The sequence below is a fragment of the Cygnus olor genome, chromosome 11 (genome assembly GCF_009769625.2).
Source record: "Cygnus olor isolate bCygOlo1 chromosome 11, bCygOlo1.pri.v2, whole genome shotgun sequence".
NCBI classification, from domain to species: domain Eukaryota; kingdom Metazoa; phylum Chordata; class Aves; order Anseriformes; family Anatidae; genus Cygnus; species Cygnus olor.
The window spans coordinates 13,376,635-13,403,291 of NC_049179.1; the positions used below are offsets into that span (position 1 = coordinate 13,376,635).

General features: G+C 46.6%; 2 protein-coding genes and 1 long non-coding RNA gene across 5 annotated transcripts in view; 1 reads left to right on the forward strand and 2 right to left on the reverse strand.

The window, feature by feature from the left end:
- Nucleotides 1-4,352, forward strand: part of CTXND1 (cortexin domain containing 1) — a 36,920-nt gene extending 32,568 nt beyond the window's left edge. For all 3 annotated transcript variants that reach the window (XR_005823175.1, XM_040569472.1, XM_040569473.1), the window contains one exon: nt 866-4,352. Coding sequence is in view for 2 of the 3 variants with exons in the window: in XM_040569472.1 (XP_040425406.1) it covers nt 920-1,099 (180 nt within the window). In the remaining variant the exon portion in view is untranslated. The remainder of the gene's footprint in view (nt 1-865) is intronic.
- The window catches only part of LOC121075823, a 35,094-nt gene extending 27,494 nt beyond the window's left edge, over nt 1-7,600 (reverse strand). The window contains exon 1 of the long non-coding RNA XR_005823176.1: nt 6,685-7,600. This is a non-coding gene — a long non-coding RNA (uncharacterized LOC121075823). The remainder of the gene's footprint in view (nt 1-6,684) is intronic.
- A 1,657-nt stretch (nt 7,601-9,257) lies between these two features.
- FAH (fumarylacetoacetate hydrolase) lies at nt 9,258-26,615 on the reverse strand. The gene is made up of 14 exons (XM_040569475.1): nt 25,688-26,615; nt 23,219-23,329; nt 22,503-22,624; nt 21,555-21,604; nt 20,146-20,236; nt 19,535-19,632; nt 19,224-19,276; nt 18,258-18,357; nt 17,381-17,511; nt 16,625-16,700; nt 15,999-16,045; nt 15,105-15,206; nt 13,993-14,110; nt 9,258-9,554 (listed from the first exon to the last, which is right to left on the reverse strand). Exons 1-14 carry the CDS (start codon nt 25,766-25,768, stop codon nt 9,475-9,477), a joined length of 1,260 nt encoding a protein of 419 aa, XP_040425409.1. The 5' UTR covers nt 25,769-26,615; the 3' UTR covers nt 9,258-9,474.
- Nucleotides 26,616-26,657: the final 42 nt, after the last annotated feature.

Consider the following 26,657-nt stretch of genomic DNA (forward strand, 5'->3'; position numbering starts at 1 on the left):
CCCTCAGCAATTCTACCTCCCACCTTGACCAGGGGTGGCTGTCAGGAAGAGTCTCCCCATCCCTGGGCAATGACTCATTCTGTGAGTCAGCTCAGTTCCTCTCCCACACCATCATCATACTGAAGCAGTCTGGGGTACCAGCTCACACATTACCCAGCAGCATACCTCCAGAAGGGTGCCTCTGCTGAATCGATTCTGCTTATGGATTCAGATGAGGTCAGAAGAGACCTTCAGCAACGCACACATCTGCATTAAATAACCCACGTAGGAATCCCATAATCACCCATAGCTCTCTGGGTGATAAAACACGCACTTAAAAGGATATTGCTCCTAAAAATAATGGATTGCCTAAAGAACCTACAAGTAGCAGAGATTAAACATTATGGAAAATAAGTACGCATAATTTTCACTTTGCTTTGTGCCAGTGAGAGACAGGAAGTGTTTGGACAGAGGGAAAGTTTGGGATAGAAACAGTCTGTTCTGCCATTTGTCTGGTCTTCCACATTAACAGAGAAGAGGAAATATTTTTATGACTGGGAAATAACTGAGACAAGAACAGTGTCTGGACCTCTTAAGAGATGATATTTCAAGTGGATAGTGTTCATTTACCACTGTTTCTCTTTTCTTTTGAGAGAATCTGTTTCTATTGTCTAGCATCTTAGCAAGAAAGATTCATGGGCTAAATGAAGATGGAGACTAGTGTTCTCCTGCTCACAGCTCTGGTACCCAAGCCGTGACATCTCCAGCAGGTTTATTTCCCTCCAAGAATACATCACAGATATTCCAGATATTGTTTCCAGTTGTACCCAAGGTTCCCCACGCTCAGGGCAGCAGTCACCAGTGTCTAACACTGTTTGTTTTGCAGGTGGTCGATGATGTTAGCAGTAAATATAAACCCAGATAAGGAGCGGCAAAAGCAATGGAGGGACCAACCCCAGAACCTGTGTACGTTGATGTGGACAAGGGACTGACACTAGCATGTTTTGTCTTCCTCTGCCTTTTCTTGATTGTGATGATCATTCGCTGTGCAAAAGTCATCATGGACCCTTACAGCGCCATCCCTACGTCTACGTGGGAGGAGCAGCATCTCGATGACTGAAAGGACTTCACTAGACAGAGCCATAAAATGCTGCAATCTAGGAGGCCTTTCCCTACCTGGAAGGCAAACACAAATAGCCATTTTCAGACATGCAGGGCAACTGCAATATCTTTAAGAGCATGTAGATCAGATGATTCTTGCTCAACAGATCAGGATATTGGCAAGCCATTCTGGCAGCACAGTTAATACTATGCAGCAACATGCATTTTAATGAAAACAGTGATCATTGTAACTCAAGTAGCACAAGACTCTCCAGACTTTTCCTGTAGCTGTAGCACAGTTTGCCCTCTCAATATCTCCCACAAATTCAGGGCTTTGTTCAGAAAACAGAAAAGCAACAAGAATATTTTATCTTCCCTGAATGTTTGCTTCAAATAACTTCCTGAGTCATTATATTTGTGTCTCGAAAAAGGAACAGGTTTTGTATCCCAGAGCATCATTGAGCAGAAACACTAAAATGCCATGGCTAAGGAGGGTGCTATGAGCAGATTTATTCTCAGATAATGTGGTTGTGCACATATGCTCCCTACCACACTGCAGTCATATTTCCAGTGATCAGAGTACAGAAGTACCCAACCTACAGTTCCTAAGTGGTCATGGAGTATGGTTGACTCTGCAGCCTCACCTTGCTCTATCCTACTCCTGGAAAACACTAGATATTTTGTCATCTGCCATAGGTCTGTGGATTACCCAGATGTACCAGACCACTTGCAATGAGCTTGATAGACACCAGAAATTCATGGAGCAGAACTTGGACACCACTGGCTTCAACTACATTGAACTTGCCATGATTTTCAAAGAGCGATTCCACATGAAACTTCATTGACCTTTCCTTTCAGGCACAATTCAGTGGGATCACACACAGAGATTAAAGACAATAAGCAAAGACATGGCTCCTAGCTTTGTCAGATTCTTTAGCATAACAGATACAGTAGCATACAATAACATGCTCTCTACCTCGAACAAGCTCAGCACCTTTATAAGAATTTTTCCACAAATTTGTAGGATGATTATCTGTACATTTCCTTCTCTCACTTCATGAAGAAAGCCATTATGAAAGAAGGCATAAACAAACAAGGGAGCTTTGGAAATTTATTATTTACCTTTTGAAGAGTGGTGTTTGAGGGATTCCTGTGTCCAATATTCCTCAAGTTCTAAGGTTTGCCCACAGCCAACCTTTACTGAGTACACATTGGGCCTAATTGTAAAGAGTTGCTGAAGCAATAAGAAGTAGGTATTGCAACCCCAAGTGTCATGAGTAGACAAGACCTGAAAGCACAAATTTGTAAGAAGGGCATTTCACTTCTTTACCATCCTAAATGGCTTCTAGATTCTTGCCATAAGACAAGGTACAGTGGTTGAGAAAGATAGAAACAAAGGTTGGAGCAAAGGATTAGGATGTAAACTTTGTAGGTTACTGCTCTCAGCTGTGACAGATTTGTTTGGCCATCATACAAGTCAAGTTTCTCTGTGCCTCAGTCTATGCACTTGTAAAATTGGTACAATAACAGTAACTTGTCTCATTTTTGTCTGTATCATACCACCATAAAAAGCACTTGGACAGCCTTAGATAGGGACATGAAAATAAGGTATTGATTTACAGGTCTTCCTTGTGAAACTAAAGGGGGAGAAGGTCTGAATCTCAGTATACAGCAAGTAAAGTTCTCCCCAGGCATAGAACTTGTCCAGCCCTCCATTCTCTCTCACTGAGATTGGAATATCCCTGGTCATGCCAATGGCATCTGCCTTTATTGCCTATTCCACTGATTTCTGAGGACACTGGAGGAAAGGTGCTCAGCAATGATTACAGAATAGCAGGTCGCGAGGTACATGGAAAATTTTGCATGCGCCTTCTGCACTAGGCTCAGTCGCACAAGTTTTGGTTATCTCTGTTCTAGGAAATCCCATTCAGGAGGCAGGAGATTTGAGGATCAGCTCTTATCCTGCTATTCTCCAACAAGAGACCTCCACTGCTTCAATTACCCACTGCAGGTTGCATCAGGCTGTTATTTAGCCTCAGTTTCTGCTAGCCAATTAACCACCAATAATTGAATATTTTCACAAGTGTGAATGCTGATGTTCACCATAATTTGAGAAAATATGGTCACCTCTTATTCATGAGTGTGCTTATCTATAGGATAGGAACTGATGCCCTAGCTCAAAGGAGATTGTTTCTGTCCTCTGGGCTAAAGTTTAGAATCCATTTTTGTCACCAAGTCTAGTATCACACTTTAATGCTAGCAGGGGTACAGAACAAACAAAAAAAATAAGACTAATCTATTTCCAGGCTAGAGACACTTTCTGTTTTCAAGTTACCTGGCTACATTTGCAGCTGATAGAGCAAGAACAGTGCTTGTCACCACTCCTGACTCCAACACTCTCAAGGAGTACCTGCATGCTTTGGCTTTGCTGTGCATCACCAATAAGCCCCTGTTCAGCTAAGGACTTAGGCACACACTTAGGTTGAAGCCCCTGAGCAGGCTGCCTGACTACCCAGGGACAAGGGTCAGCCACATGCTGTGTCCTTGGCTAGGCAGGGGCAGTAACGCACAGCCCTCATAGGAACGAAGCCTGTATGAGAACAAACAGTGACAAATGCTGGGGAGGCAAATTAATAAGTTAACTTCACAAAAGTATTTGCCATTATTTCTATTTCCAGCTAACGCAAACCATTTTAAGATTTTTTTTCCAAAATATTTTAGAGGAAGGATCCCCCTGGGTAGCTCAATTTTCTGAAAAGGCACTTATCTTTCCAATATAACCTATCAAGTCTGTTTACAAAATGGCCTCCTCTGCATCCAGCCCGTTCACGACTATCTCAACACCAACAGGATTGTTTTTATAAAGATAATGTAACCCTGTTCTGATTTCTGCCTTCCACCAATGATTACAAACACACAACCTCACCACTCTAACTTAAAGCAATACTAAGAATCATGGCAAAAGCAGAAGTTTCATCCTGTTTGCCTTTGAGTTGGGACCTGCCCACCCAAGACATGTTTGTTACTCCAGCTCCTACCAAAGCTGAGCCTGTGAGCCTGGTTGGCAAAGCTATGTTCCTGGCCAGAGGAAATTTTGTGTTAGCAGGGGCTGCATCAGTGGGCTTGGCAGTAATTTTGGCTGCATGTAACAAGTGCCTCTGCTATTTCTGTTATTTTTAATCATTATACCATACTACCAGCAATTGCACTCAGAGGAAATAATGCAAATTTACTGCGAGTGTATTTACCTAATGCAATAAACAGCTTCTACATTGGAAGACTGTGTCAGTTGTGGTTTGCTGCTAGTTGCCAGATCTCACGAACAGAGAGCATGGAGCATCTGTGGGGTCTCTTTGAAGAGGGCACAGAACAAGGGACATGCTGAGTGAAAGGCACCCAGGGAACTCCTCTTGAGAAAAATGGATAGGGAAATTGCTGTTTCTCTCACCTTGTTAAAGGACTCAGCTGCCTCAGAGCTGGGCACTTTATATATATCTGCTCACCCCTGCAGCAAGTCCTCTGGCAGAGGGACATTCATGCCTGCAACCCAGCTTGCCACAGAAACAAAAACCCACTGATAAATCATTAACCATATCCTAGTCAGAAACAGACTGCAGCCTCCATGCTGCTTTCAGAGCAGCTGCTAGGGCTAGTAAGAGATCAGACATGAACTGAAGCCCAGCAGTGGCTCAATTTGGGCAGACACTCCAGAAAACAGTGAGCATAAAGCTTTTTTTGAAAGAAACAGGGACCGATGCCAGCCAAGAACCACACAAACACTGCTGCAGCATCCAAAGGTGTCCCCAGCTCGCTGGGCCCTTGCAGGTCTCAGCAGGTAACTTCAGCCCATGCAGCTGGAGCTCAGAAACCAGGCCAACACAGGACTTGGAGGGAGAAAACACCGTGCTCAGACTCCAGCAGTCTCCACAGCACACCTAAGGAGGAAGTGAGCACAGAGACCCTGCCTATTGACCAGGCTCACTTTTATCAGCCATCCCTGGTGCCCCAGAAGAGAGAGGGAGCACACGAAAGATGAAGGCAGTGCCTTTCCCAGACAGACAAATTCAACTTCCCCAGAGCCAGACTGATGCTGGCCCCTCATATTATCTGCACACAATCCCCGTTAGCACATTCGGGCCATATTCAGTGCATTCAGCACCATCGCAACAGCTTCAGCTGAGCTGCTTATGCTGTGAAAGTGCTGCCTAATGCAGGCCGGGCAATTGAAATTCCTCTTTTCCTCTGCCTCCCATCGCTGTCTCCGACCCTGTCAGCCCAGATTTGCCAGCCTTCAAACCACTTGTCTTAGCTGTCCTGTGGTTTTACATCTTGGGTGATTTGATTTAAATAAAGGATATTAAATCCTGAATTTTAACCATGTCTTAATGCAACAATGGGAATTCTTTATTTCGATCTACATTACTTTGCATTTGCACTTAAATATATTTTCTTTAAAAGTATTTAATACCCTCTGGCCAGCATTCTTTTTTTTGCTAACCAGGAGAAAAAACAGTGATCACACATACATTTTTAAAACAATGCACAGCTTAAAACTTCTAGATGCATTTATTCTCAGGGTTCAACTCAGCCAGCTCACAGCAGTATTAGGAAATGTTAGTTGCAAAGCTCTGTGTTTATGACTGGGGCTTGGCCAGGCATCTCAGAGGAAAACCACAAATCAGTCAAAATACATTAAAATTGCATTAAGCATGCTGAATCCATAAGGAAAGAGATCTTCAACAAAATATATTTTATATTTTAAACTAAATGGATTTTTTTAGCAGTAGCCATGCTATCATAATGGGTTTGTAAGCGGCAAGATAGGGCCAGTGCTTCAGCTTGTTCTCCGCATACTTCCAAAGACTTCCAAAGTTTTAAATCAATTTTAAGGTTCCAGAAACACTCTCCCTTTCTCTCACTAAGCGGTGACCATGTGAGCATCCTGGACAGAAACTGCAATCAAGCCTGAAAAATGGCTTCCCATATTCCTGCTTAAGGCCAAAACCTATGTGAATATCATTATCAGCAGTGCCCATTTTAGCAAAGTCACTACCCTGACCCTGAACAGCCACTGAAAAAGCATTATACTTTGAATAATTACTGCCTGGTTAATAAAGGAATTAAGAGTATTGCACCTGACTGCTTTCATCAACACTGATGTTTTTCTCATCATATTGCATCAATTTCTAATTAGAACCTCTGCAGAAAAATATTTTTGGTGAAAAAGGCCAGTATTTGACACTGAAAATCCATTGTTTTGTTTAAATTCAGAACTATGCTTTAGGGTTTTATTCTGCTCTTTTCTTTTGGCACTCAATTATACCACAGTGCTATCATAAATTATACCCAACTCTTTCATTACACACCAACCAGCTGACGCTTTGATCTAGAAAAAGATGCATCTTAAATGGTATCAACCAGAAGCTGCCCTTAGTTGTTTTTTTTAACAGCACAATAAAACCAGATGGATTAAGGTACAGGAATGTGATTCACTATGTCATTATAAAACAGCATGATGCCGAGGCACACCCACGCCCTTCCACCCAAGGTCTCCCCACTACTCACCCCTAGGACAGCAGTGGGGAATTGCCACGAAACACTCACCAGCATGGAGGGAGCTCCAGGCAAGTGTTGAAGCTGAGGTTTCCATCAGCCATGCTTTTCCCTCTCCTCTGCCCAGGGAAGCAGCAGCTCCCTTCCCATGCAATATTGCACAGCTCCAAATGAGGACGCCTGGATGGGTTCTACTTTTCCTCCAGGCCTCTGAAGACAGAAGCAGGGATTTCTTCTCCTACATCCAGGTCACAAACTTGGTGCTATGACACAGCAGAGGAGCAGGAGCTCTAGGTTTGACTTTTTTCCTTTCGTTGTTGGAAGCCAGTATACAAGAAACCTAATGAAAGCAGACATATTGAATTAAAAGTAATCAACTCTGGAAGCAAAGAGAGCCACGCTCAAATCTAATTGCGGCAAAAGCTTCCAGAAGCACAGAGGAAGCTCTCTGTAGAGAGGGGGAAGCCATTTCAAATGTCCCTTTAAAAAATAAACTCCTCTCAGCATGAGGTCTGTATGCTTCACTAAGAGCCCCTGAGCACCCTCCTGCTCCAAAGGCCTCATATCAAGGCCTTAGCTTCCTTCCACCCCTGCAGATGCCTTCCCCCAAAGCAGGGAGGCTTTTAGCACCTTCATCTTTTAAAGGCCAAGCCCACAAAGTAGACACAGCTGCCCCAGGTGAAGTCAAGCCCTCAGGAGGTGCCTGGACCACCTGGGTGTTTTCCAGAGCTTTCTTTGTGGTACTATGGTGTCCACAGCATTGCTGGTTCCTTGGCAAGTGAAAACAATGTGATTTTCAGGACGTTGCAGTGCAGATATAGCCTCACTTCAGACAGTCTGCCCTGGCAGGGGTGGGATGAGTGCTGTGGGCAGCCTGGGCCTGCTGGGCCTGCTCCCTGTCCCCACAGTGCACACCCAAACCAAGCCCGCGTCTTCCTCCTGGAGGTGAAACGTGTCACCTTGGGCATAAAAACCATTTCTCTCCCTTTTTTAGTTTCTGTGGGACTGTGGCATTGTGACAAAGCCACAATGTGGGGCAGCCACAGCTTTGCATCAAGGACAGCATGAGTTATTTCTAAATCCAAGAGGGAAGGTGTCAATTTGTGGTTGTCCTTTGGGGTCAAAAGAGAGCACAAAGCATCCTATCAATTGACAACCGAGTCAGAGTACGATAAATTAAATATCTGGCTAGTAGTCCAATTCAGAGTATCTGCAAGAGCCGGAAGAAAAAAATTACTTTTTCTTGATAAACAAAGAGCCACTGTTTTCCTGGCCAGGCCATCCCTTCTGGTAACAGTGGAATGTCTTTGGCTAAAATTTTAAATTGATTTAGGGGTGATCCTCCCAGTATCATCCTTGGAAGGGACTATTATTATTGCACACTGAGGCTGCCTGGAAGAGAGCCCATTTCAGCAAATACACCCCGTTGCAGTGATTTATCCACTCTGTCACATTTTTTCATTAATCTTCATTCCAAATTCACTTTTCTCTCCTGCCTGGCCAAGGGGTCACATTCCTGATGAGTACTGGATGCTCCCCCTGGATGACATTAAATATTAGCATGGCCTGATGCCATATTGCCTAGGCTTTGAAGTGGACGGGCCCAGACCCTCTCCTACAGGGAGCTCCACAAACAAGACTTTTGAACTCAAAAGCTCCATATAGCCAACCTTCCTGCTGCCCACCAACCCCAGCACGAGGAGCTCCTGGCTCTTGGGATGCAGCTGCAGCTGTAGGTGGCGATGCTGTGGGGGCACATTGCCCAAAATTACCCGCAGGCCTCAATAGGAGCAATCGGGCAGCCATGGAAAACAGCTCATCCTATTGCCCCTGCATGAAGCCAGCAGCCTCATCAGCCCCTTCACTTTGAGGAACAAGCAAATATTAGCGAGTTTCCCTTGCACCGTACCAGAGTTCATTATCTGGTCTCCCGAGCTCCTTCAGTCAGTAATACCCTCTAATTGATGTGATCTGGCACTCGGCCACAGAGTTAGATTGATTTGTAGGCCAGCAGGACGTGGCAGATGCCCTTTACACTTGAGAAAAGTGTGTGGCTTTGTTTGCTGCCTGCTGCAAGGAGCTGCCATGGCACTGGGTGGCACAAAGGAAGGGGGGCAGCCTCCTCCATGTCATGGCCCCTGCAGGGTGACAAGGTGGGACAGCCACTGCTGTGGGCCTGGGGACCATGCCAGCCACCACAGTGACACTGCCTTCCTCCCTAACGTCAGGGAAGCTGGTGCACAGCCTTTGGTACAGCGTGATTTGTTTTCACTCTGTTTAAAAGGTTGTTTAGTGCCTTGTTTCGCTTTCCTGTGCTTTCAGTTGCATCGATGATCACATTTGCCAGTTGCTTTGTTATGCGTTAGTTGAGGGCATGCTCCTGTAGCTCTTCTATTTGGAAGGGTTCACAAGTTTTTAGCATCCATCTGAAACTCACCTTCATCAGAAGATGAACACAGGAGAAACCAGAAGTCAGCATTCGATCTCTGCTGGTATCATCAACCCAGTGCTCTGAATATTTAAGTTTATTTGAAGACCTTTTTATAGCTGCGATAAAAATATTAATACAGAAGAGATAAAAATCTCACTTTCTCTTTAAATCACCCTATTCTCATTCCAAGAACATTAAGCTAGCATTGAAAACTTTTTCTTACCACACCACAGAGCCACATTCATCTTGAAGATATTTATTGATAATTAAAAACAGTAAGATTCCAATCGCTCATATAAAAATAATAAATCTGAGTAAAGTCGCATGTCTATTAGAGGCGGGGGGGGGGGGGTTGGTCCTCCTTCTCCTCCTTCTTCTCTTCCTCCTCGGACACCACCTTACAGCAGTCATCACGGACCTGACATGGCTGGAAGGATTTTTCCTGAGCACTGGCCGAACCCCACGCGGTAGCCGCTGCCCTGGCAGTAACCTGGTGCCGGAAAAGAAGGGACAGGTTGTGGTGTGAGGACAGCAGGGTTTTACCAAGAATTAAAGTATATAAAGATACAAAGAGACCAAAAATGAGTAGAAGTATCCTCAGGTGGATATTTGAGGTTAAGAGTACAGCATTCTTATAGTTTGACTGATAAATAAAAACTTTCAGAAATGCAATGGTGGAAAAAAGTTCAAATAGGCCAGGACTGTTTAAAAAAAAAAAAAAAAAAAAGTGAAACACAGCAATATACAAGTTCAGTGAATATGATCAAAGAACAAACAAGATGTGCAATATTCTTGTTTTCAAACCCAACCTGCAGCATCATCAAACTAAGCTGATTTGTGGCTGACTTAGCCTTGAAATTACTAAAATAAACCTGGGTTCTCTCTCTGCAGCATTGGGACTACTCATGGGACATCAGGGTGCTTAGAACCGGAGGGAGAGTCATTAAAAGCCCCCAAACGACAGGACCTAAATAAAGCAGCATAGTTCCACGAGAAACTCAGCAACTAACACAAAATATCCGATTATCCTCTGTTGTGCAGACAGACGCCACAAGTGAGCTGGCTGCTGCTGAAGCTACCGGTCTGTGATGACATGTCCCTCTGCAGGAGGGCGCAGACCTATGGGAGAGGTGACACGGTGACACAGGTGCCACTGCAGCCCTTGCTGCCACGGGCCAACCGAGCATCCACAGCACAGCTGCAGGGGAAGGAGGGGAGCGGACACAGCAAGGGGCTCCCAGCCCATCTGGGAAGACTATTTTGGGAAGAAGCAGCTGAGGAGACCTACTGCAGCTCTGTGCTAGCAATGGCTGATCAAAGGAAGGACACAAGTGGCATATGCTGTGCTGATTTCATAGTTAGAGATGGGTTTCCTAAAATAATGGAATACATCATCTTCCCCGCCTGTGATAAAAGCCAGCTGCCTTTGAGAAGCTGGGAGGGATGTGAAAACAACAGAGCTCAACCCTCGATCCCCACCCGCAGGGGAATCAGGGGAGGAAGAGGAGGATGGGGTGGGCTCAGGCTGCAGCAGGACAGACCCTGCCAGCGCCAGCCCACCGGCGCTGCTGTCACGGCCAGGCAGAGATGAAGTTTTCCCGAGGACAGCAGTGTCTGTAAGTACCTGTATAACAGCCAGCCTGCAGACATCCTTCCAGTATCTGCTGGGCCATCCTCAATCCTCAACATTACCGGAGTAAGATGCTTGCTTTGAGGCTCAGCTCACTTTCCATTTTTCTCATCAGGCTCCATTGCCAGCTTTCCTTTGAGCACTGGCTTATTATTTCAGTCCAGTTTAGTTATCCCTGCTGTCAACTGTGATTTAGAGCAGCACCAAGGAGCGGCACATTTCACAAAGCCAGCTCTGTGCTGCCGGCAGTGTTGGCCGGAGCAGCGTGCCAAGGAGCTGCGGCGAGGTTTGTGCAGCCAGCTGCTGCACGCCCTCAGAGAGACACCGCTAACAGGGCTCCCTCCCCAAGATGTACTTTTTGGAACAGAGTATTTCTCTCATTTTGTGCGGTAGGGCACTGAAATGGTTCCCAAGAGGGGAGAAGAGATGAAAGTGAGCAAAAACACAAAGTTGAAATGGGAGACTAGGAGTTATGGGCTGGGCACTTGGCAAGAGCTAGTGGTGCTGCCTGGGGAGAGGATGCAATAGCAGCAGCCCTGCCTCAGGGGTGCTCTAAGGTGCTGGATCTGCCATACATCACTAAACAGGGGCACGTCCCAAGCTGTCCCAGCAGGCAGTCCCAGCAGCACATGGCTCTCGTGAATAGCGTGGTGCCCCCATCACCACAAGCTGCAGCTGGTTTGAAACAGCACAGCAGGCAGCTTGATGTGAGACCGTCCTCCTGGGGCAGCGGTGCCTTCACCCAGGTTAGCAGCAATGTCATCATACCAAAAGACATTCAGGATTCTTGTTCTGGGCATGAAGGTCAGCATGGGTTACAGTCTAGTCCCATTGTCCCTCGGCTGGACACCATGTGCCAGCAGCTCCCAAACCGCAAGGTGCTCATTGCAGATCAGGATGTCAGCATGGAACTCCAAAGGGACATTCATACACCTAACTGTACCCTAATTTAGGGTTGGTGGCATAGTTACTTGAGAGAGACCTGCACCTCTAGAGGGCAACGGACAGCAGCGTCAGACGTCTACACACTGCAGCATGAATATACAAAGGCTTGTTTGTGTGCTGAAGTATGTCAGAGGTACCAGGGACTCCTTGGTACCTCTGTCTCCATCTCCCTCCAGTACATTTCAGTCTCCAGCTGTCTCAGCACCTTGCTATGCAAAGCTGGCAGCACCTCACAGAAACTCAAACCTCATATGGGGGCTGCCAGACAGGAGGCACTGGGGCTGTGGCCCCGCTGGGACAGCTCACACAGCCATTGCTGGCAGACTGGAATGCAGCCATACTTATTTTTCTCCACAGAAAGGTCCTTGCTTTTTGTTAAAAATGTTTCTGAAAGAACGAGAATTTTTAGACTGCTTTGGCAAAATTCCTGAAAGTCTTGGCCAAGAATAGCCCATAACCACCACTCAGATACATGGTGAGTGATAACCACAGCACAAAAAAAGCTGTTTTCCAGCAAGGAGTTGTGTGGGAAAGTTTTGTGCGTTTTGACTGTTTCTAAAAGCTAAATACAGCATGTGTCTGGCAGTCATTTACCCCAAGCTGGTTTGCAGTGTTCCTAGTTCCTATCACCTCCTGCCTCAGCTGAGGGTGATCAGAGCCAGCCAAGCCCTGGCAAAGAGCTAGGACAGTGGGGCAGTGCTCTTCCGAAAGTTTTAGCACAACATAACTCTGATGTTTCACCCTAAAACAAACAAACAAACAAACAAAACCCCAGCCATTCAACCAGCATATATATGTAGCTTATATATAAACAGATGGGCAGGCCCTGTGGCCATTACTGTGTGCAAACCCTCTTCTTCCTCATGCTGAATATCTCAGAGGGGAGGTGCTGCGGACTGTGTGGTGTGCACCTACGTGCGTGCTGCTGGATTTTGTCACTTCATCCATTTCAGCATTGCCATGAACGCTGCTCCAACATGTGTCCTGCATAACTTCAGGCTTATGTTTTGCTTAGATGTGCTTGTGCTTTACCATGTTGGGTTTTCTCCAATTAAACACCTCTGTGGTAGAAATACAGCTAGGTAAAGGACCTTTGATTTTACCTGCATTAACTAGATCAGGCCATCATAGCTTGCAGCACATGCCACAATCTTATTTTGCCAATTGCATCCTGCTGTGAGGCTTAGTGTTGGCATCTGGATCACTGCTTGGGGAGTTAAAAAGTTTAAATGAAGATACTAAGGGGTGTGAAGTAAATGCCTTGTAGTGCAGAAAGAAAACGAAGTAGCCCATGCTTTTGCAAACACCAGCACTAGGAGATGCAGGCATATGGCAATGCCTCTATTGACAAATCCCATCTATTCTTATTACCATGTGGGCTGGATTAAGTAGGCAAAGATCTGTGAACACATACTACATCACGCTTTCACATCCTTCGAGTTACTGCATAGACATTAGTCACTCACATTTTCTCTATCCTACATCACATTTGTAAATGTTTTCTCGTCACTTCAGAGCCAGGCGTGTTACCGACTGGGCCTCAGGGTGGGAGCTGCTGATGCACAAAATCCCACCAGATATTCTCTAAAAATTCAGTAGGCGACGTAGCAAGACGTTTGAATAAAAGTTTCACATGACTGTTCTTGCCAACTGTTTGCCACCTCAAAGCCATAACGGGGTTGTCAAGATGAGAGGAAAGGAAAAACAGATTTGTCTTGCACTGGACTGTGGATTAAAAAGAGGTAGGAGTGGGATCTGGATCACGAAAGGCCATGATAGATTTTAATGCATAAAATCCTTGGTTTCTCAAAATGAAAATTAAAACCATGGCCGAGTATGAAAGAGTTCTCAAGCACATCCCTTTTCCGAGGGGACCTGGTCAGCTGTTCTAGCAGACTTCATGCTACTTCCCACATATTGAATTTGCAACCCATTTAATTGGGTATGCATATGTCACCAATTAAATATTATTTGCAAAATGACTTCTTTCAAGATTTGTCAAGATTTGTAAACTCAGACCACGGTGGCAACAATTTATCAGATAATGCTAGGCCCAGGGTATTTCAACCCATAAAGGCAAACCGACCCCAACCTCCCATTAGCACTCACACACAGGCATAGCAAGGTCCTTCACTCATTTAACAAAACAAATAAACTAACCCAGAAAGCATTTATTACAGGGAAATTTGTATCTGCCTCCTTTTACCTGGTGGTAGGTGGGATGGAAACAGCTGCGCCTGCATGGCAGGCACATAGGGCACTGCCTGTGTCCTTGTCAGGGGCTTGTGCCACTGCTATCAACATCTGGAAACATCTCTTAGGTACAGCGTAAGAGCAGGAGCTTGGCCATTACCTGTTAAAATGATTTCATCTCCATCCTGCAGGAATTTACGAGACCGTCCACTGCCAAGGGGGATTTCTTTTGTCCCATTCCAAGACAGCTCCAGCATGGAGCCAAAGCTCTCAGGTTCCTACAGCAAAAGTTATCAACAAATAAACAGCTCTTTAGCACCTGTCCCACTGCTGAGCTACTTGCTGCTGAAGGTAGATTCAGAAATACATAAAAATAAAGAATGGGCTTCTGCTGTTAATTTGATTCATTGATACACTGTCTTATTGTTTTGCCTTCACATTTTAATGTCTTGCTCACCGTAAGCAGCCGTGCCTTCCAGACTTTATCTGCTCTGTTTAAAATAGTCCTAAACCCTTTAAGAGAAGTTTGAGCCTGCTACAGAAAGAAGGGAAACAAATATAGGGCACTCCTGCAAATCCAGTGCTTTCATGTAGCCGTGGTTCACAGTTTTATTTACATTTTGTTCTTCAGAAGAGCAAAGCTGGCAAAGGTTTGTACGTCTTCAATGTCAATCTGCAGTGCAATGAGTTAGAGGAAGCAGAAAGCACTTCAGGAGTGCTCAGAATGGAAGTACAGGCAACCCTGTCTGGAAAACACTTCCCTGAAGCTGTCTTCCAGACAGTGTGAAGAGCATTTATGTTTGATGTTTCAGCAAGTGCCAATACCTTACTCAGATATTACAACAACTGTCTGTACAGGGAGAATAATAGCTTGTGAAGTTAGGTTCATATATGTAGTATTAGAAAATCTACAAGCTATGCCCATGCTCCTTTAATATTATCTTCACAAATAATCATAATTTTAAAAGCTGCATGTCATAAAGCAAAAATAGGCTTATGTGGATGTTTATACACAGAAATTAATTTGCATCTAGAGTTATATAGTTCTTAGGGAAAGGAACACAGGAGAGATTAAAAACAACAACAAACAATTTAAAAATATCTCTCAGTGTGATTTTGAGGTTGCAAAACCATTAGCACAAAATGCCTAGAAAGGAACTGCAGGCATTTTCATGGCTGCTCAATCCAAACAGGACTTTGACCCAAAGCCCTGCTCAGTCGGTTTTGGACTACTGACCAGGTAACCGTGGCTATCGGTATTTGAACACTCACGGGCCCACTGATGGTTCCTGATGCCAGGAGGTCGCCAGGCCTGAGGTTGCACCCGTTGATCGAATGGTGAGCCAGCTGCTGCTTCATCGTCCAGTACATGTGCTGCAGGAGGGAGGAGGAGGAGGAGGCTAAAGCAATGAAGGACAAACCTCTTGCATGCCTATGCAGGAGGTATTGCATTCTCTGGATGATGCTGAACAGACTGTCCCTGAAGAAATTCCCTTATTTAATGAGGAACCTTCAGCAGCCTAAAAGTAACATCCACAGCTACTTGGTGCTATATTTTCAATAGTTACTGTGGCCTGGCTGATTGCTTTCTAAATGATGACAAGGAGCTGTTATGTACGTACAAAATTCAGACTTTAACTTGTAATTTTATCCCTTGAAATCTCTCTTCTTTCAATTAGATGTCAATTCTCCTTTTCTTTCTCTTTAAGGCCAGCATTGCTATAACAGGATGCATGGTCAGGCCCAGCAGGTTCACAGAAAAATCTCCTAATTGTTGATTTGCTGACTGCTGATTTACTGATTAAGGTAATTGCTAGAGATGCACAGAACCACGTGCAAATACAAAATTGACTGAGTCGTGCTGCAGCTGGTCCACACGCCCCCTGGCTTACCATGTCCCCATCAGCCCACACTGCCACAGCCACCAACCACCCTGCCCATGCAGCATCCAGGACAGCCCCAGGCTTGCAGCTGTGTCCATGTGGAAATTATCAGCTGTGACTGTGAGGCTCTCTTCCACCTTGGCACAGCAAGAGGCAATTGCCTTTGCCTGAATCCTAAGCCGAGCAGCAGGAGGAGCTGCTCCCTTGTTCAGTGCTCAGGCACCAAACTGGAGCTGATGGCATCAGCAAGATTTCCAGCAGAGGCAAGAGACCGAGGTCTTACCTTGAAATTGGATCTGCATATAGTAGTTGGCGTGCTCATTCCTTCTTCTGAGGAAAATAAAAAATAAGAAACGGGAAAACAACTCGTTTGTGTTGGATGACTGATGCTAGAGTCTTTTCATTTTACAGATGGATGACTTCTTTTATCACTGCGATCCCTTGCAGCAAAGAAGCAATAACATTTTCCATTCCCTTATGAAGGCCAGCATTTCACAGAAAACAAGCGTGTGGCTGGCACCAGGGTAACATCAAGCTACCCATTTCCTATTCTCTACTCTACTACAGGAGCAGCAACTAGACCTCCTGCTCAGCAGGGCCATTAGCTGGGGGCTGTGCTGGGCTTAAATCTGACAGTCGTGGACAGCTGCTCCTTCCATGCCCTGCAGGCAGCCCCCGTAGGTACCCTCCTCCTCATGAGCTGATCATCTGCAAGCCCCGGGTGGGCAGCATTCCCTCCTTGGTGCATCGCTGCATGGCCAATGGGGAGCACAAGGAGCTTCCTTCTTTCCCTGACAGAGGCAAAAAGGAGCACTGCAGAACCAAGAGCAAATTGTCTGAAGTACCCGGTGGGTCCTGCAGTCCTTGATTGGCAATTTCAGCTTTATGACTCGCTTAGCTTTGCCATACCTTTAATGGCAACAAAGAGATTGATGTCGAAAGTGTAGGGTTCTTCATCCTGAAGGTAGGGAAGTGGCTTGGGATCCTAATAACATATAAAAGGCATGTCAGTCTAAACAAGCAGAAAGGAAAAATTCCATGAGCCATCCCGGTGACTTTTTGTTTATGCAGTCTGTGCTGCACGCTCCATTTACTTTACCACTATTACTGTTCAGATTATTGCTTTTCTTGCTCTCATGCACATGTTTTTAAAGACCTTTCTGAGCTGATGCGATATCCACAGATCCAGATTCCCTCCTTTGCACTTGGGCTCCAAAATCCCTCTCCATCACTATGGCATGGATGTTAATCCAAAACAAATATGGTGCTGGCACAACTTTGTTCTCTGCCTGCACAGAGAAGATGGCAAATTCTCTGTGAGACCTTCATTATCTTTTTCCATTTTAACTAAACACCTACGTAACACAGACAACTGGAAACATTTGAACAAAGTGTTCTGGAATGAGTCCACTCTCTCTCTCTCTACTGCTTCTTGGATGCTAAGCACTACCAAGAAGTTCTCTGATCAGTTTATTTTCAAGATGTTTTGAAGGAGATGATTTTTCTGCCCTGCTTGAGTAGGCAGAATGGCAGTCAGGGTGCCATGTGGCCATGCCAGTGACATCAATCAGTGTTTGACTCAAAGAGCTCAAGGTTTCTCCATGTATTTGGAAGCAGGATCATGCTTGTAAACTCTTTAAAGGTTCAAGTCTCCCCCTTGCTAACCTGGACAGGGTTGGGCAGCACAAATGGCATGAGAGCTTCCATGGTGACAACCCAAGGCGAGATGGTTGTGCCAAAGCTCTTGCTCAGGAACGGGCCCAGAGGAACGTATTCCCATTTCTGGATGTCGCGAGCTAGGAAGGGAAAATTGAAAGGAATGCCATTAAACACAGTAATTGTTGTGAGCTTTCACATTGGTTGAAGACACAGCTCTCTGCACAGCTACAGAACCAGCTGCATGGACTTGGAAATGTCATCACCACCCATTTCCAGCCATTGTGCCCAAACCCTGATTAAAATCCATCCCTTTCTGACCCTCAAACCAAATTTCCCAGACAGGCTAGATTAGGAAGAAAAGGCAGCGATAATTAAAGTAGTCAGACCATCCTCAGATAACCACATTTTCTTCCCCAGTTTAGTTAATGCTTTGACACCCAGCCAGGGGTCCGTGCCAGTCGTAGGGCTAATTTCACCTCGATAACAATGCTTTTGTCTGCTTAAATCTCTGAACAGAGAGAGGGATTTGTGATTGTCAAATCCCTTCCCTAATCCTGACACTGAAATCAATCCTCTGATGAAATCACCATCGTTAGGGCTGCTCCATCCCTGCTCAGAAGAAACTAGATGGATATTAGCTCCTTCATAAGTAAATAAATCTTCATTAGGCAGCAATCACTGGTTCTACTGATTGATCAAAGATGTGTTTAGAAAGAGCTAGAGAAATGCAGGTAGTGTTTCATTTTGATCCCTTTCAATCACACACAGTGGTATCAAGCCCACTAATCTGTTACTAAAATACATCCTTTATCCATATCTAGGGTTTCCCACGATGCTGTGATTCCCCCCCCCCCTCCAGGCAGATGCCTGCAGTGCTGGTTACCACTCCAGTCGTTCATAAGGACCATCCCAAAGATGTGCTCGTGGGCTCTGCTGATAGGGATTGGCTCCCCATACTTGTTTCCAGGTCCCACAAAGAATGCCTGAAGTTGAAAAGCAAAGTGTTGATTAAATTTCTGAAATCGGAAATCTTTACCATACAGAGGGTTACATGCGTGAGCAACCAAGGCTGGGCAGGACGTGATTCTGCATCATTTCCCAGACACAATTAGACAAAGAACGTGGCCTACTGCCTCTCTCACCCCCTCCTTAAGGCTGGCAGCTTTGAAGCGCTTGGGAGCGTTGTGTTGCCAAGAGCCACCCATTAAACAAGGGCATGACTGCATCAAAACATGGGAGTAATATGGTCTCCCCTAATCACAATCCAGATGATATATATTGTATAAATTACAAACAACAATCCTACAAAACTCTCTCCTTTAGGACCAGGCTAAGCCACAAAATGCACTTCCCAAAGATGTTTTGTTCCAACATCCACAGAACAGGTTTTCTCTTCCTATCCAGGGCGAGGTGCTTGGATGGCACTCGCAGCAATTCCCGGCTTCCTCTGCTCTGGATTCATGGCACGGGCAGTATGGGCTCCTAAAATCCCCATGTCTACTAAAGGATCCTGGCTGCAGGGCAAAGGCAACTGCTGGCCAGATAGCAGGCGGTGGTGCCTGATATGAAGAACATGCCGCATGCTTCCAGGTTGCTCAGGTCTGGCCAGACAAGCTGTTTCCAGCCTGAAAGCTCAATTAGCAAAGCACCGAATGAGCTAAAACATCCTCCGGCCATCAGACGGGAAGATTTCCACCACAGAACTCTTTGTTGCCTGCTACACAGACCTATCAGATGAAATGAATGAATGGACTTCAAGACATTCATTTCAGAAGCAGCTGAATTTACCTTTTCTTTCCTGTCTTTAATGTTTCTCTATTACAACGGCAGGGCAAATAGCCTGTCTTACCATTTCTAACTCAATATCCAGACGCTTGCAAGCACCGAACACTGGAGGTTTATCTGTGGGCAGAAGGAAGAGTGCTTTATGAGAGGGAAGCTGACAGGGCAACGAAAGCATCATGCAGAAGAAACAAAGCAGCCAGTGCTGCCTGGCATGCAGACATAAGATGGATTTAACCCTGGGCTTTCCTTTGCTCTCTGCCCTGACCCCAGCCTGGACATCCCAAACCCTTGCTCCCTACTGCTGTACAATGTGGAGGAAAAATAAAAGTTAAATAAGGAGTAAGAAGCCACATTTAAAGTTTGCCATGGTCTCACCATTGTCAGGTCTCATTTGTCCCACAGGTCTCCGGATAGGCGTCCCAGACACCACGACGGAAGATGCCCGGCCGTGATAACCCACGGGTAAGTGCAGCCTTGTGAAAGAGCATCACGGAGCATGGGTTAGTTCGGGGAGCATCACCACCCAGAGCAGCTTCTGGGGGCAGAGGCACCTCGGGGTCTGAAGTCTGAGGCCTGAGCTCTGCACAGATGAGCACGAACAATTACACCTTCCGTGCTCTGAAATAAAGATGTGAACAAACCACAGTCCTGCAGCCATGTAGCTGTGCTTCTCCTGTGCCACTGCTCCCCTAAGTTCCTTGGAGCTTAAACCCCGTTTTCTTGTCATATGGCAAAAAAATTTCTTAGGTAAATCTGCCCTTGAACCAGAGGTGTGCTATTGGTGCGGCTGCTGCACCAGCACAGGCTGGGGAAATGGGGCTTTTGGTTCTCTTCTTGAGCTCTTGACACACTCTCAAAGTTCACAGTTTCTTGTCCACTGTGAAATCAGTATTTTGCTGAAATACCCAGACCTTTAAAAATGTATATTATACCTACAGAGGAGCGTACAAAACAAAGTGCCCCAGAGAACCACCTGTGTGACCCACCAGTTGGGCATCAGCGCATTCTCCTTCCCCCGGAACATGATCCCGACGTTGGTGGCGTGTTGTCGTGACGAGTAGAAGTCCGTGTAATCTCCTGCGTGGAAAAAAAAAAAAATGTGGATCAATGGTGGGAAAGCCCATCATCTGCAGGGGCTAAAGCGCACGATGTGTGATGAGAAGAGCAGGAGGGGATGCAGAGAGTGAAGCGGGACCATTCAGCATTTCACATTATTACTACGGGGCTATCATGAATAGCAAAAGAGTGGCGATTAATGTGGTTCGCCTGGAAAACGATGACAAAACCGGCTCGTTTTTTGGTTTCCAGCCCTCGGCGGCGAAGACAACCCAGGGGCTGGCGCGGGGCGGGCGGCTGCTGCCCTCTGCTGCCGCCGCTGCGAGCAGCTCGGCGGCCTGGCGTTCGTTTGCAGGCTCGGTGTGTTAATTTGCAGCCTCGTTGCATTATCTTGCAGCCTCGGTGTGTTATCTCGCAGCCCCAGCAGGGGATACAGGCAATGCTCGCTCTCAGAACAAGCAGGACTGGAGCACAAGGACAGAAGCGCTGCGGGAAGCTAAATAACGCACAGCTGTAAGGTGTTGGCAAGGGGATATTGCCAGGGTCGTGCTCTCACTAGCAGCGTGTATGGGGGCTAGGAGCCTGCAATTCCTCACCGAGCTGTCTGCTGGGGAAGCACGGGCCTATTCAGCCTGGCACTTTTTGCAGAAGGTGTCACGGTTCCTGCAGGAGAGGGCAGGCTGTCCCACAGCCCCGCTGCGCCCCGTGGGAGCCAAAATGCTAGTGAAGCAGTGCTTGGTAGGGGAATGGGCAAATTCACGCGATCCTGGGCTGGTCACATCCCTCCAGTGATTTTGGTCAAGCTGGTTTTGATTCAAATATAAATTTCTGTCAAAACCACAAAGATGCTTCTCACTCCAAAACAGTTTGTGGCCTGATGTGGGCTGGGATGCAGGGTGACGACCTGGTGGCAGGGACTCACGCTTGTTTATGAGGCTGTGCCTGAGTATCTGGCTTGCAAAATTTTGCAAGATCTGGGTTATTTTCTGATGACAAATGGGGTCAATGTTTGAAATTGAACTTGTATTTCCTGCCTGGATCTAATCACAAAGGCCTTTGGTGATGCAAATCTGATGACAAGAGTTTTGTGGTACCAGACAACCCTGATTTAGTGAAAATCCAGGAATTTTCTGGCTGCTATTGAGCTTCCCTGGGTTTTTCTATTCCTGTGCTGCAGACAGCACCTACCATTCACTACATACAATAATCTACTTCTGGCTCCTACAAAGCCCACTCCCTGTCTCAGCTATGATCTGTCTGAGCAATCTGGACATAAAGCAGCTCCTCTGGGCAAGAGCAAAGGGCAGTGCCGAGCGGCCGGCGGCTCTGGGATGCTTACCGATGTGTGCTGGCAGGTGCATAGTAGCAGAAGCCTGAGGTACAAATGCTCTGAAATAAAAGACAAAGACTTCAGCTCTCGGAAAAGTTGAGGCTCTCACCCTGAACTGGTTTACAAGCACGTAAGGGACTGAGTATTTCTCTCGAGCAGCTCCACCTTTGATTTGCTTTGCCAAACCTTGCAGTGATTCCTTTCTAAGCATGGGGTATGCAGGAAAATTTAGACTGCACAGGCTGCTGCTACAGAGAGGGTTACAACTGAAGCAGCACCCATCACGGTGGGCAAGAGAGGTGAGAAATGGATGCAGGAGCAGGCTGTTTTGCAGAAACATGCTCTGTCCTCTGCCCTCCTTGGCGAGGAAGGGGTGAGGCTGTGTTTTGTGGCTCTGGGGGTGTGCAGGGAAGGTCCCTGTGGCAAGCAGAGTTTCAACAGCTCCCTGGCACACATGCCACCTAGCAGGACAGGGAGGAGTCCCCTGCCCTGCCCTCCCCTCCCGCACCAACGCACTGCCACGTGTCTCAAGCCACTTTGCCCCAACAGGCTGGGGTTTGGCGAAGCGAGACGGCTTCTGGGGGGCAGCTGGAGGGGGCGTCCCCCTGGCAGAAGAGCCGCAGCCTGGGCAGACAGAGCTCTGCTGGGAGCCATGGACTGGAGGCCTCAAGGCCACCTCCTGAGTGGAGGCCGTGGTTGCCACAGCGTGTGTGGAGCCCCAGGTGTCCCCAGAGCCCAAGAGCCCAGCTCATCCCTCCGTAGGGTTGCAGCAGATCTGGGCACACCCCAGGGCGTAATGTCCATGTTCCCAAGCAGGGGTTAACGCCCCGGATCTGCGGGCGGTGAGAGGATTAACCAGCAGCATTACGAGGAGCAGGAAGCTCTCAGCAGGCCCCAACGCCGGGTTAAGTCCCCCTCAGATGGCACCTGGCCACCTCGGGCCTGGCGCTTGCTCACCGTTTCCGCAGGCCCACGTTGTCCTGCAGTGCTGGCTCGGCGGCTGACAGCAGCGTCCGCAGCAGGGCCCGGGCTTCCCTCCAGGCCGTGGGGCCCAGCCCCATGAAGGCGTTGAGGGTGGGCTGGCGGGTGACAGAGAGGAGTGGGGAGGCAGATAATAGACTGTGCCTCGTTTCATAAAAACACCCTTCAGGTCCCAAATCCCCCCGCTGCCCTGGCCACCTCCACAGCGATGGGTTCTCCTTCAGAGCAGAACACAACCGATGGCACAGGCCCACATTCCCTGTGAGGGGAAATTTGCCCCAAATTTGGGCTCTGCCACAGAGACATGCCCCCCAGCACCAGACTCTGGGAAATTTGGATTCCTGTTTCTGCTTTGGATTCAAAGCTGAAGTTTCAAAAGGAAAGCTGCTAGTGCTGCTCTGCGCTGTACTAACCAATCTGATGGAGAAGGCCTTAAGGTGGTCTGAAATATTTTGCTAATTTTGGATGTTTCTCTTTCACCCCTCCACGTCACCCGAAACTTGGTGGCATTGCTTCATCGTGCTGCTATTTGACAGTTACACCAGGCTAAAACTGGACCAACAGAGCTTCAGTGCTGAGTAAAAGCCGCCATTTACAGTTCATGGCCTACATCTCATCGCTCATTGCTAACAACTCATGAATATATCTAAAATGCATGCAGAAAGTCAAAAAACAGACTCTGTGATAAATACCTGATCAAAGACATGTTGGTGTTTGGCAAGAGCTGGTCCATTGAACAGATGCTTGATGACGCTGAGATCCAAAATCTGGTCTCCAATCGCTACCCCAATCCTGTGCCGAGGCTGCAAAGCGATGAGAGTGGGGAGAAGAATTTATGCTTGTACCCAAAAATCCTCCAAAGAGGGCATGGGGGAATGCAGTGACCACAGGAGCTGGATCCCTCAGGGACGGGGGCTCAATGTCACAGCCATTTGCTACTGACAGCTAGCAGAAAAGGCTGGCTGATGAAAAACATTAAGGCTTGGAGGCAGAGCATCAACACAGACTCCTCGCCGACTTGCAGGGGTGAAAGAGCACATTCCCCTCATCCTGGCCTTCTGGGGGAAGGAGAAGATAATAAAGAGGTTTCTTTTCCTGCTCCAGAAGTATTTGCCCACTCCTCATTAATGGCAAACGTTTCAGAATGAGTTCGCGTATTTGAAATAGGTTGCGAGGTAGGAAGATGCTATTTCTCCTTCAGGTGGGGAGCAGCATAGACACGCAGTGGGCAGGATTGATCTCATCCCTGTGTGCGTATTTTTAGAAAGAAATAGGTGTTTCTACACCCCAGCTCCACCTGAGATGAGAGAAGGTGCTCTGTGCTCCACTGCCATGCAACTTGCTCAGCCACGTTATCCCTGCATAAGGTCGAAGGAGGCTACCCTGCCTGGAGCATCCTCACAGCACACCAGCAGTCCACCACTTGAAGGCAAACCCTGGTGTAGATCCTGGTGTAGGAAGAGCTTCCTGTGCATATGGGAGGATTGCCGTGGATGCATTTGCCTGCCAGATGCACGCAGACAAACAAAGACCATGTTCATTTGTTGCTGTCCTTGAAGGGCCCGCGCCGGGCACGTGCTGAGCCTGTGGTGCCAGTGCCGGAGCAGCGCAGACTGCCACAGCTGGGTGGAAATTATAGAAACGCTGCTGCGTTCAAAGACAAAATTTCAATTATTCGTGCCTTTAAGCAAGTAGAGACAAACTGGTCACAGTCATTATGAAAAGTAGAATAACAAAATGGGAAAATCATCGATGAAAATCCATGCTATTAAACCTATTTTTTAGCCTTTAATTTCTAAGCAAGTTTCCAAATGTGACAATAAGTATTTATTCAGCAAACATTCCTGCAGAAAACTCTAAAGGTCACATCAGGTTAATTTGTAACTGGGATAGTCTGGAATTACATCAACTGCTTTAACCTGAAATCCTTGGAACATTGTGCCACCTTTAGAACATTATTTTCCCAAATAATTTCTGCCTTTTAATAAGATCTTAGCAAAGATGTTTTCTTCAGCAAACAGTCACTGGAAAAGGTGGAAAAAATAATCCAAACTTGTTAGATAACAACACATGCATCTATGAAGAGATTAAACGAACCATCTCATTTTATCTTGGGAAAATACCAGATCAGAAAACACAATCTTTGGGTTTAGATTCTTTTTTGAACTGGTGTTGATAAGCAGAGACAGCAGCAAGCAGAAGATAATAACAACGTTTCAGTTAGCAGTCCTCCAGTTTTTCCTTCCCAGAAATCACTCTCTTCTCCAGGGCACATTTCAGTGGCTCTGGCAGGTTGGGTGTCTGCAGGTCTGAGGTCAGCAGTCGGCTTAACTGGGCTCAGCACACAGGAACTAGGAGCCACCTTCCTTGGAAAAGGTTGAACCATGTTTTCTTATGTGACGGATAAAATATAAGGCCTGAAGCTGGCTCAAGATGTAGCCTTTGGGCATAGCAGTTATGGACTTTAGCACATTTAACTCATTGCTGCAATGCTTATGCCCAATAAACCACAACTGGTCAGCTGCAGAGATGGAAATGACACACTTTGTGCCCTGCTTAATGCTTCTGCACCCAGCTCTACCAAATTGACAAAGAGCAGGCTCTTAAAAGAAAACAGAACAAGGCACCCACTTGAAAATACAGCTATTTCAGGACAGAATTCATTTTTCCCCCTATGCCAGTCCATATTGTGCAAACGGGACTGGATGCTACAGAGTTAATGGCAGATGAAATAGATATTTAATGTGGCTTCTTGAGGGTGAAGGTGTAATTATATCCAGTCACAAAGAAAATGAGAATTGAGTTCAAAAAAAGCAGAAACAGTGATGTGAAAGGATCAGATTTAATGATTTTACAAAAACAAACAAACAAAACACCAACAGTCAAAACCACATAAAAACTATAGGATGTATTAGCCAAAACACTCTTCAGGAGTATTAACACTTTCCCTTTCTTTTGCACAATTTCAAGGAAGTTGTCACAAAAATGACCACATTAAGCAAAAAGACCACACGCCAGCTACAGCTCTCAAACCAGGAAGCCTGCACCAATGTCCCAGCCTGTGAAGTTTTTCCTTATCCCAGGTCGCTGGGAATTTCTCCTCTTACTCATAGGCTCCGAACAATTACAACAGCCCCAGTGTAATGCATGTTGTTACTCACCTCCTCCTTAGTGGAGAAAACCCCATAAGGGAGATTTTGGAGAGGAAAATCTGAATCCTTATCTACCTGGATGAAAGACATGCTGAATGCCAGCAGTCCCTGCTTACGAACCAGAGACCCGACCTGCCAGGCTGCTGTGCTCCTACCTATGAAGAACCTCACCAGATGTCGCAAAGGGGAGCACAGAAGCACCAAATCCCACCCTCTGTCCTCGGCCCCAAACCAATCGCAGCCCCGTCTCCATCCCACCCCTCTGCCTGCTCCTGCTGGCAGCCGCCGCGGTTAATTAGTGCCAGAGGTTTGCGTGAGTCAGCAGCTGGTAACTGTTCCTGGCGAGAAACAGGCTCTTCCTGCTTGATAAACCCTTCCGTGAAACCAGGGCCGCCTTTTACCGGCTGCATCCCTGCGGGTGGCCTAATCCCAGCAGACGGCTCCGGCTGGTGTGGTCAGAGCAGGGACACGCTGCTGGTTTACCTCCCGTGGGTTGCGTACCTGCCAGGGTGACGGCGAGATGATGATGCCCACCTCTAACCCAGATGGAGCAGGTCTTCTCCCAGGAGCCCTGCAACCCTGAGAAAGTTGCACAACTTGCACCTGAAACCGCACTTCACGTGCATAGTAGTTTTGTAATGGAGTACCCAAGCCCTATTTTCCCCAGATAGCCCCAATTGCTTAAAAACATGTACAAACAACAAAAAAAGAACAGGGAGATTTTTTGCCTTTTTCTGCTCCCAGCCCCAGCTTTTTCCTACCCACAGGACATCCATATTTAGGAAAAGTAGAAACCAATGAGGGAATATCTGTGGAACTAAAACTAAATAGCAAAGACCACCCCTTTTCAATAAAAAGTTAGATGGCTTGCGACTGCCAAGCCAAAGAACTGAGTCGCTGCTCAACTTTTTAATTTTTTTTTTATTTTTTGGCAGAGAAGACTCATTAGAAGAAACTCAGCAAGCTGTAGAGCCAGATA

Excerpts from the sequence above, each read along its gene's own strand:
- FAH (XM_040569475.1), bottom strand. The coding sequence starts at position 25,768 with ATGTCTTTCATCCAGGTAGATAAGGATTCAGATTTTCCTCTCCAAAAT. Across the intron at positions 22,625-23,218 it reads ACCAACATGTCTTTGATCAG|CCCACCCTCAACGCCTTCAT; the intron begins GTATTTATCACA and ends GTCACCCGCCAG. Across the intron at positions 19,633-20,145 it reads AATGCGCTGATGCCCAACTG|GCTGCACTTACCCGTGGGTT; the intron begins GTGGGTCACACA and ends CTCTTTCACAAG.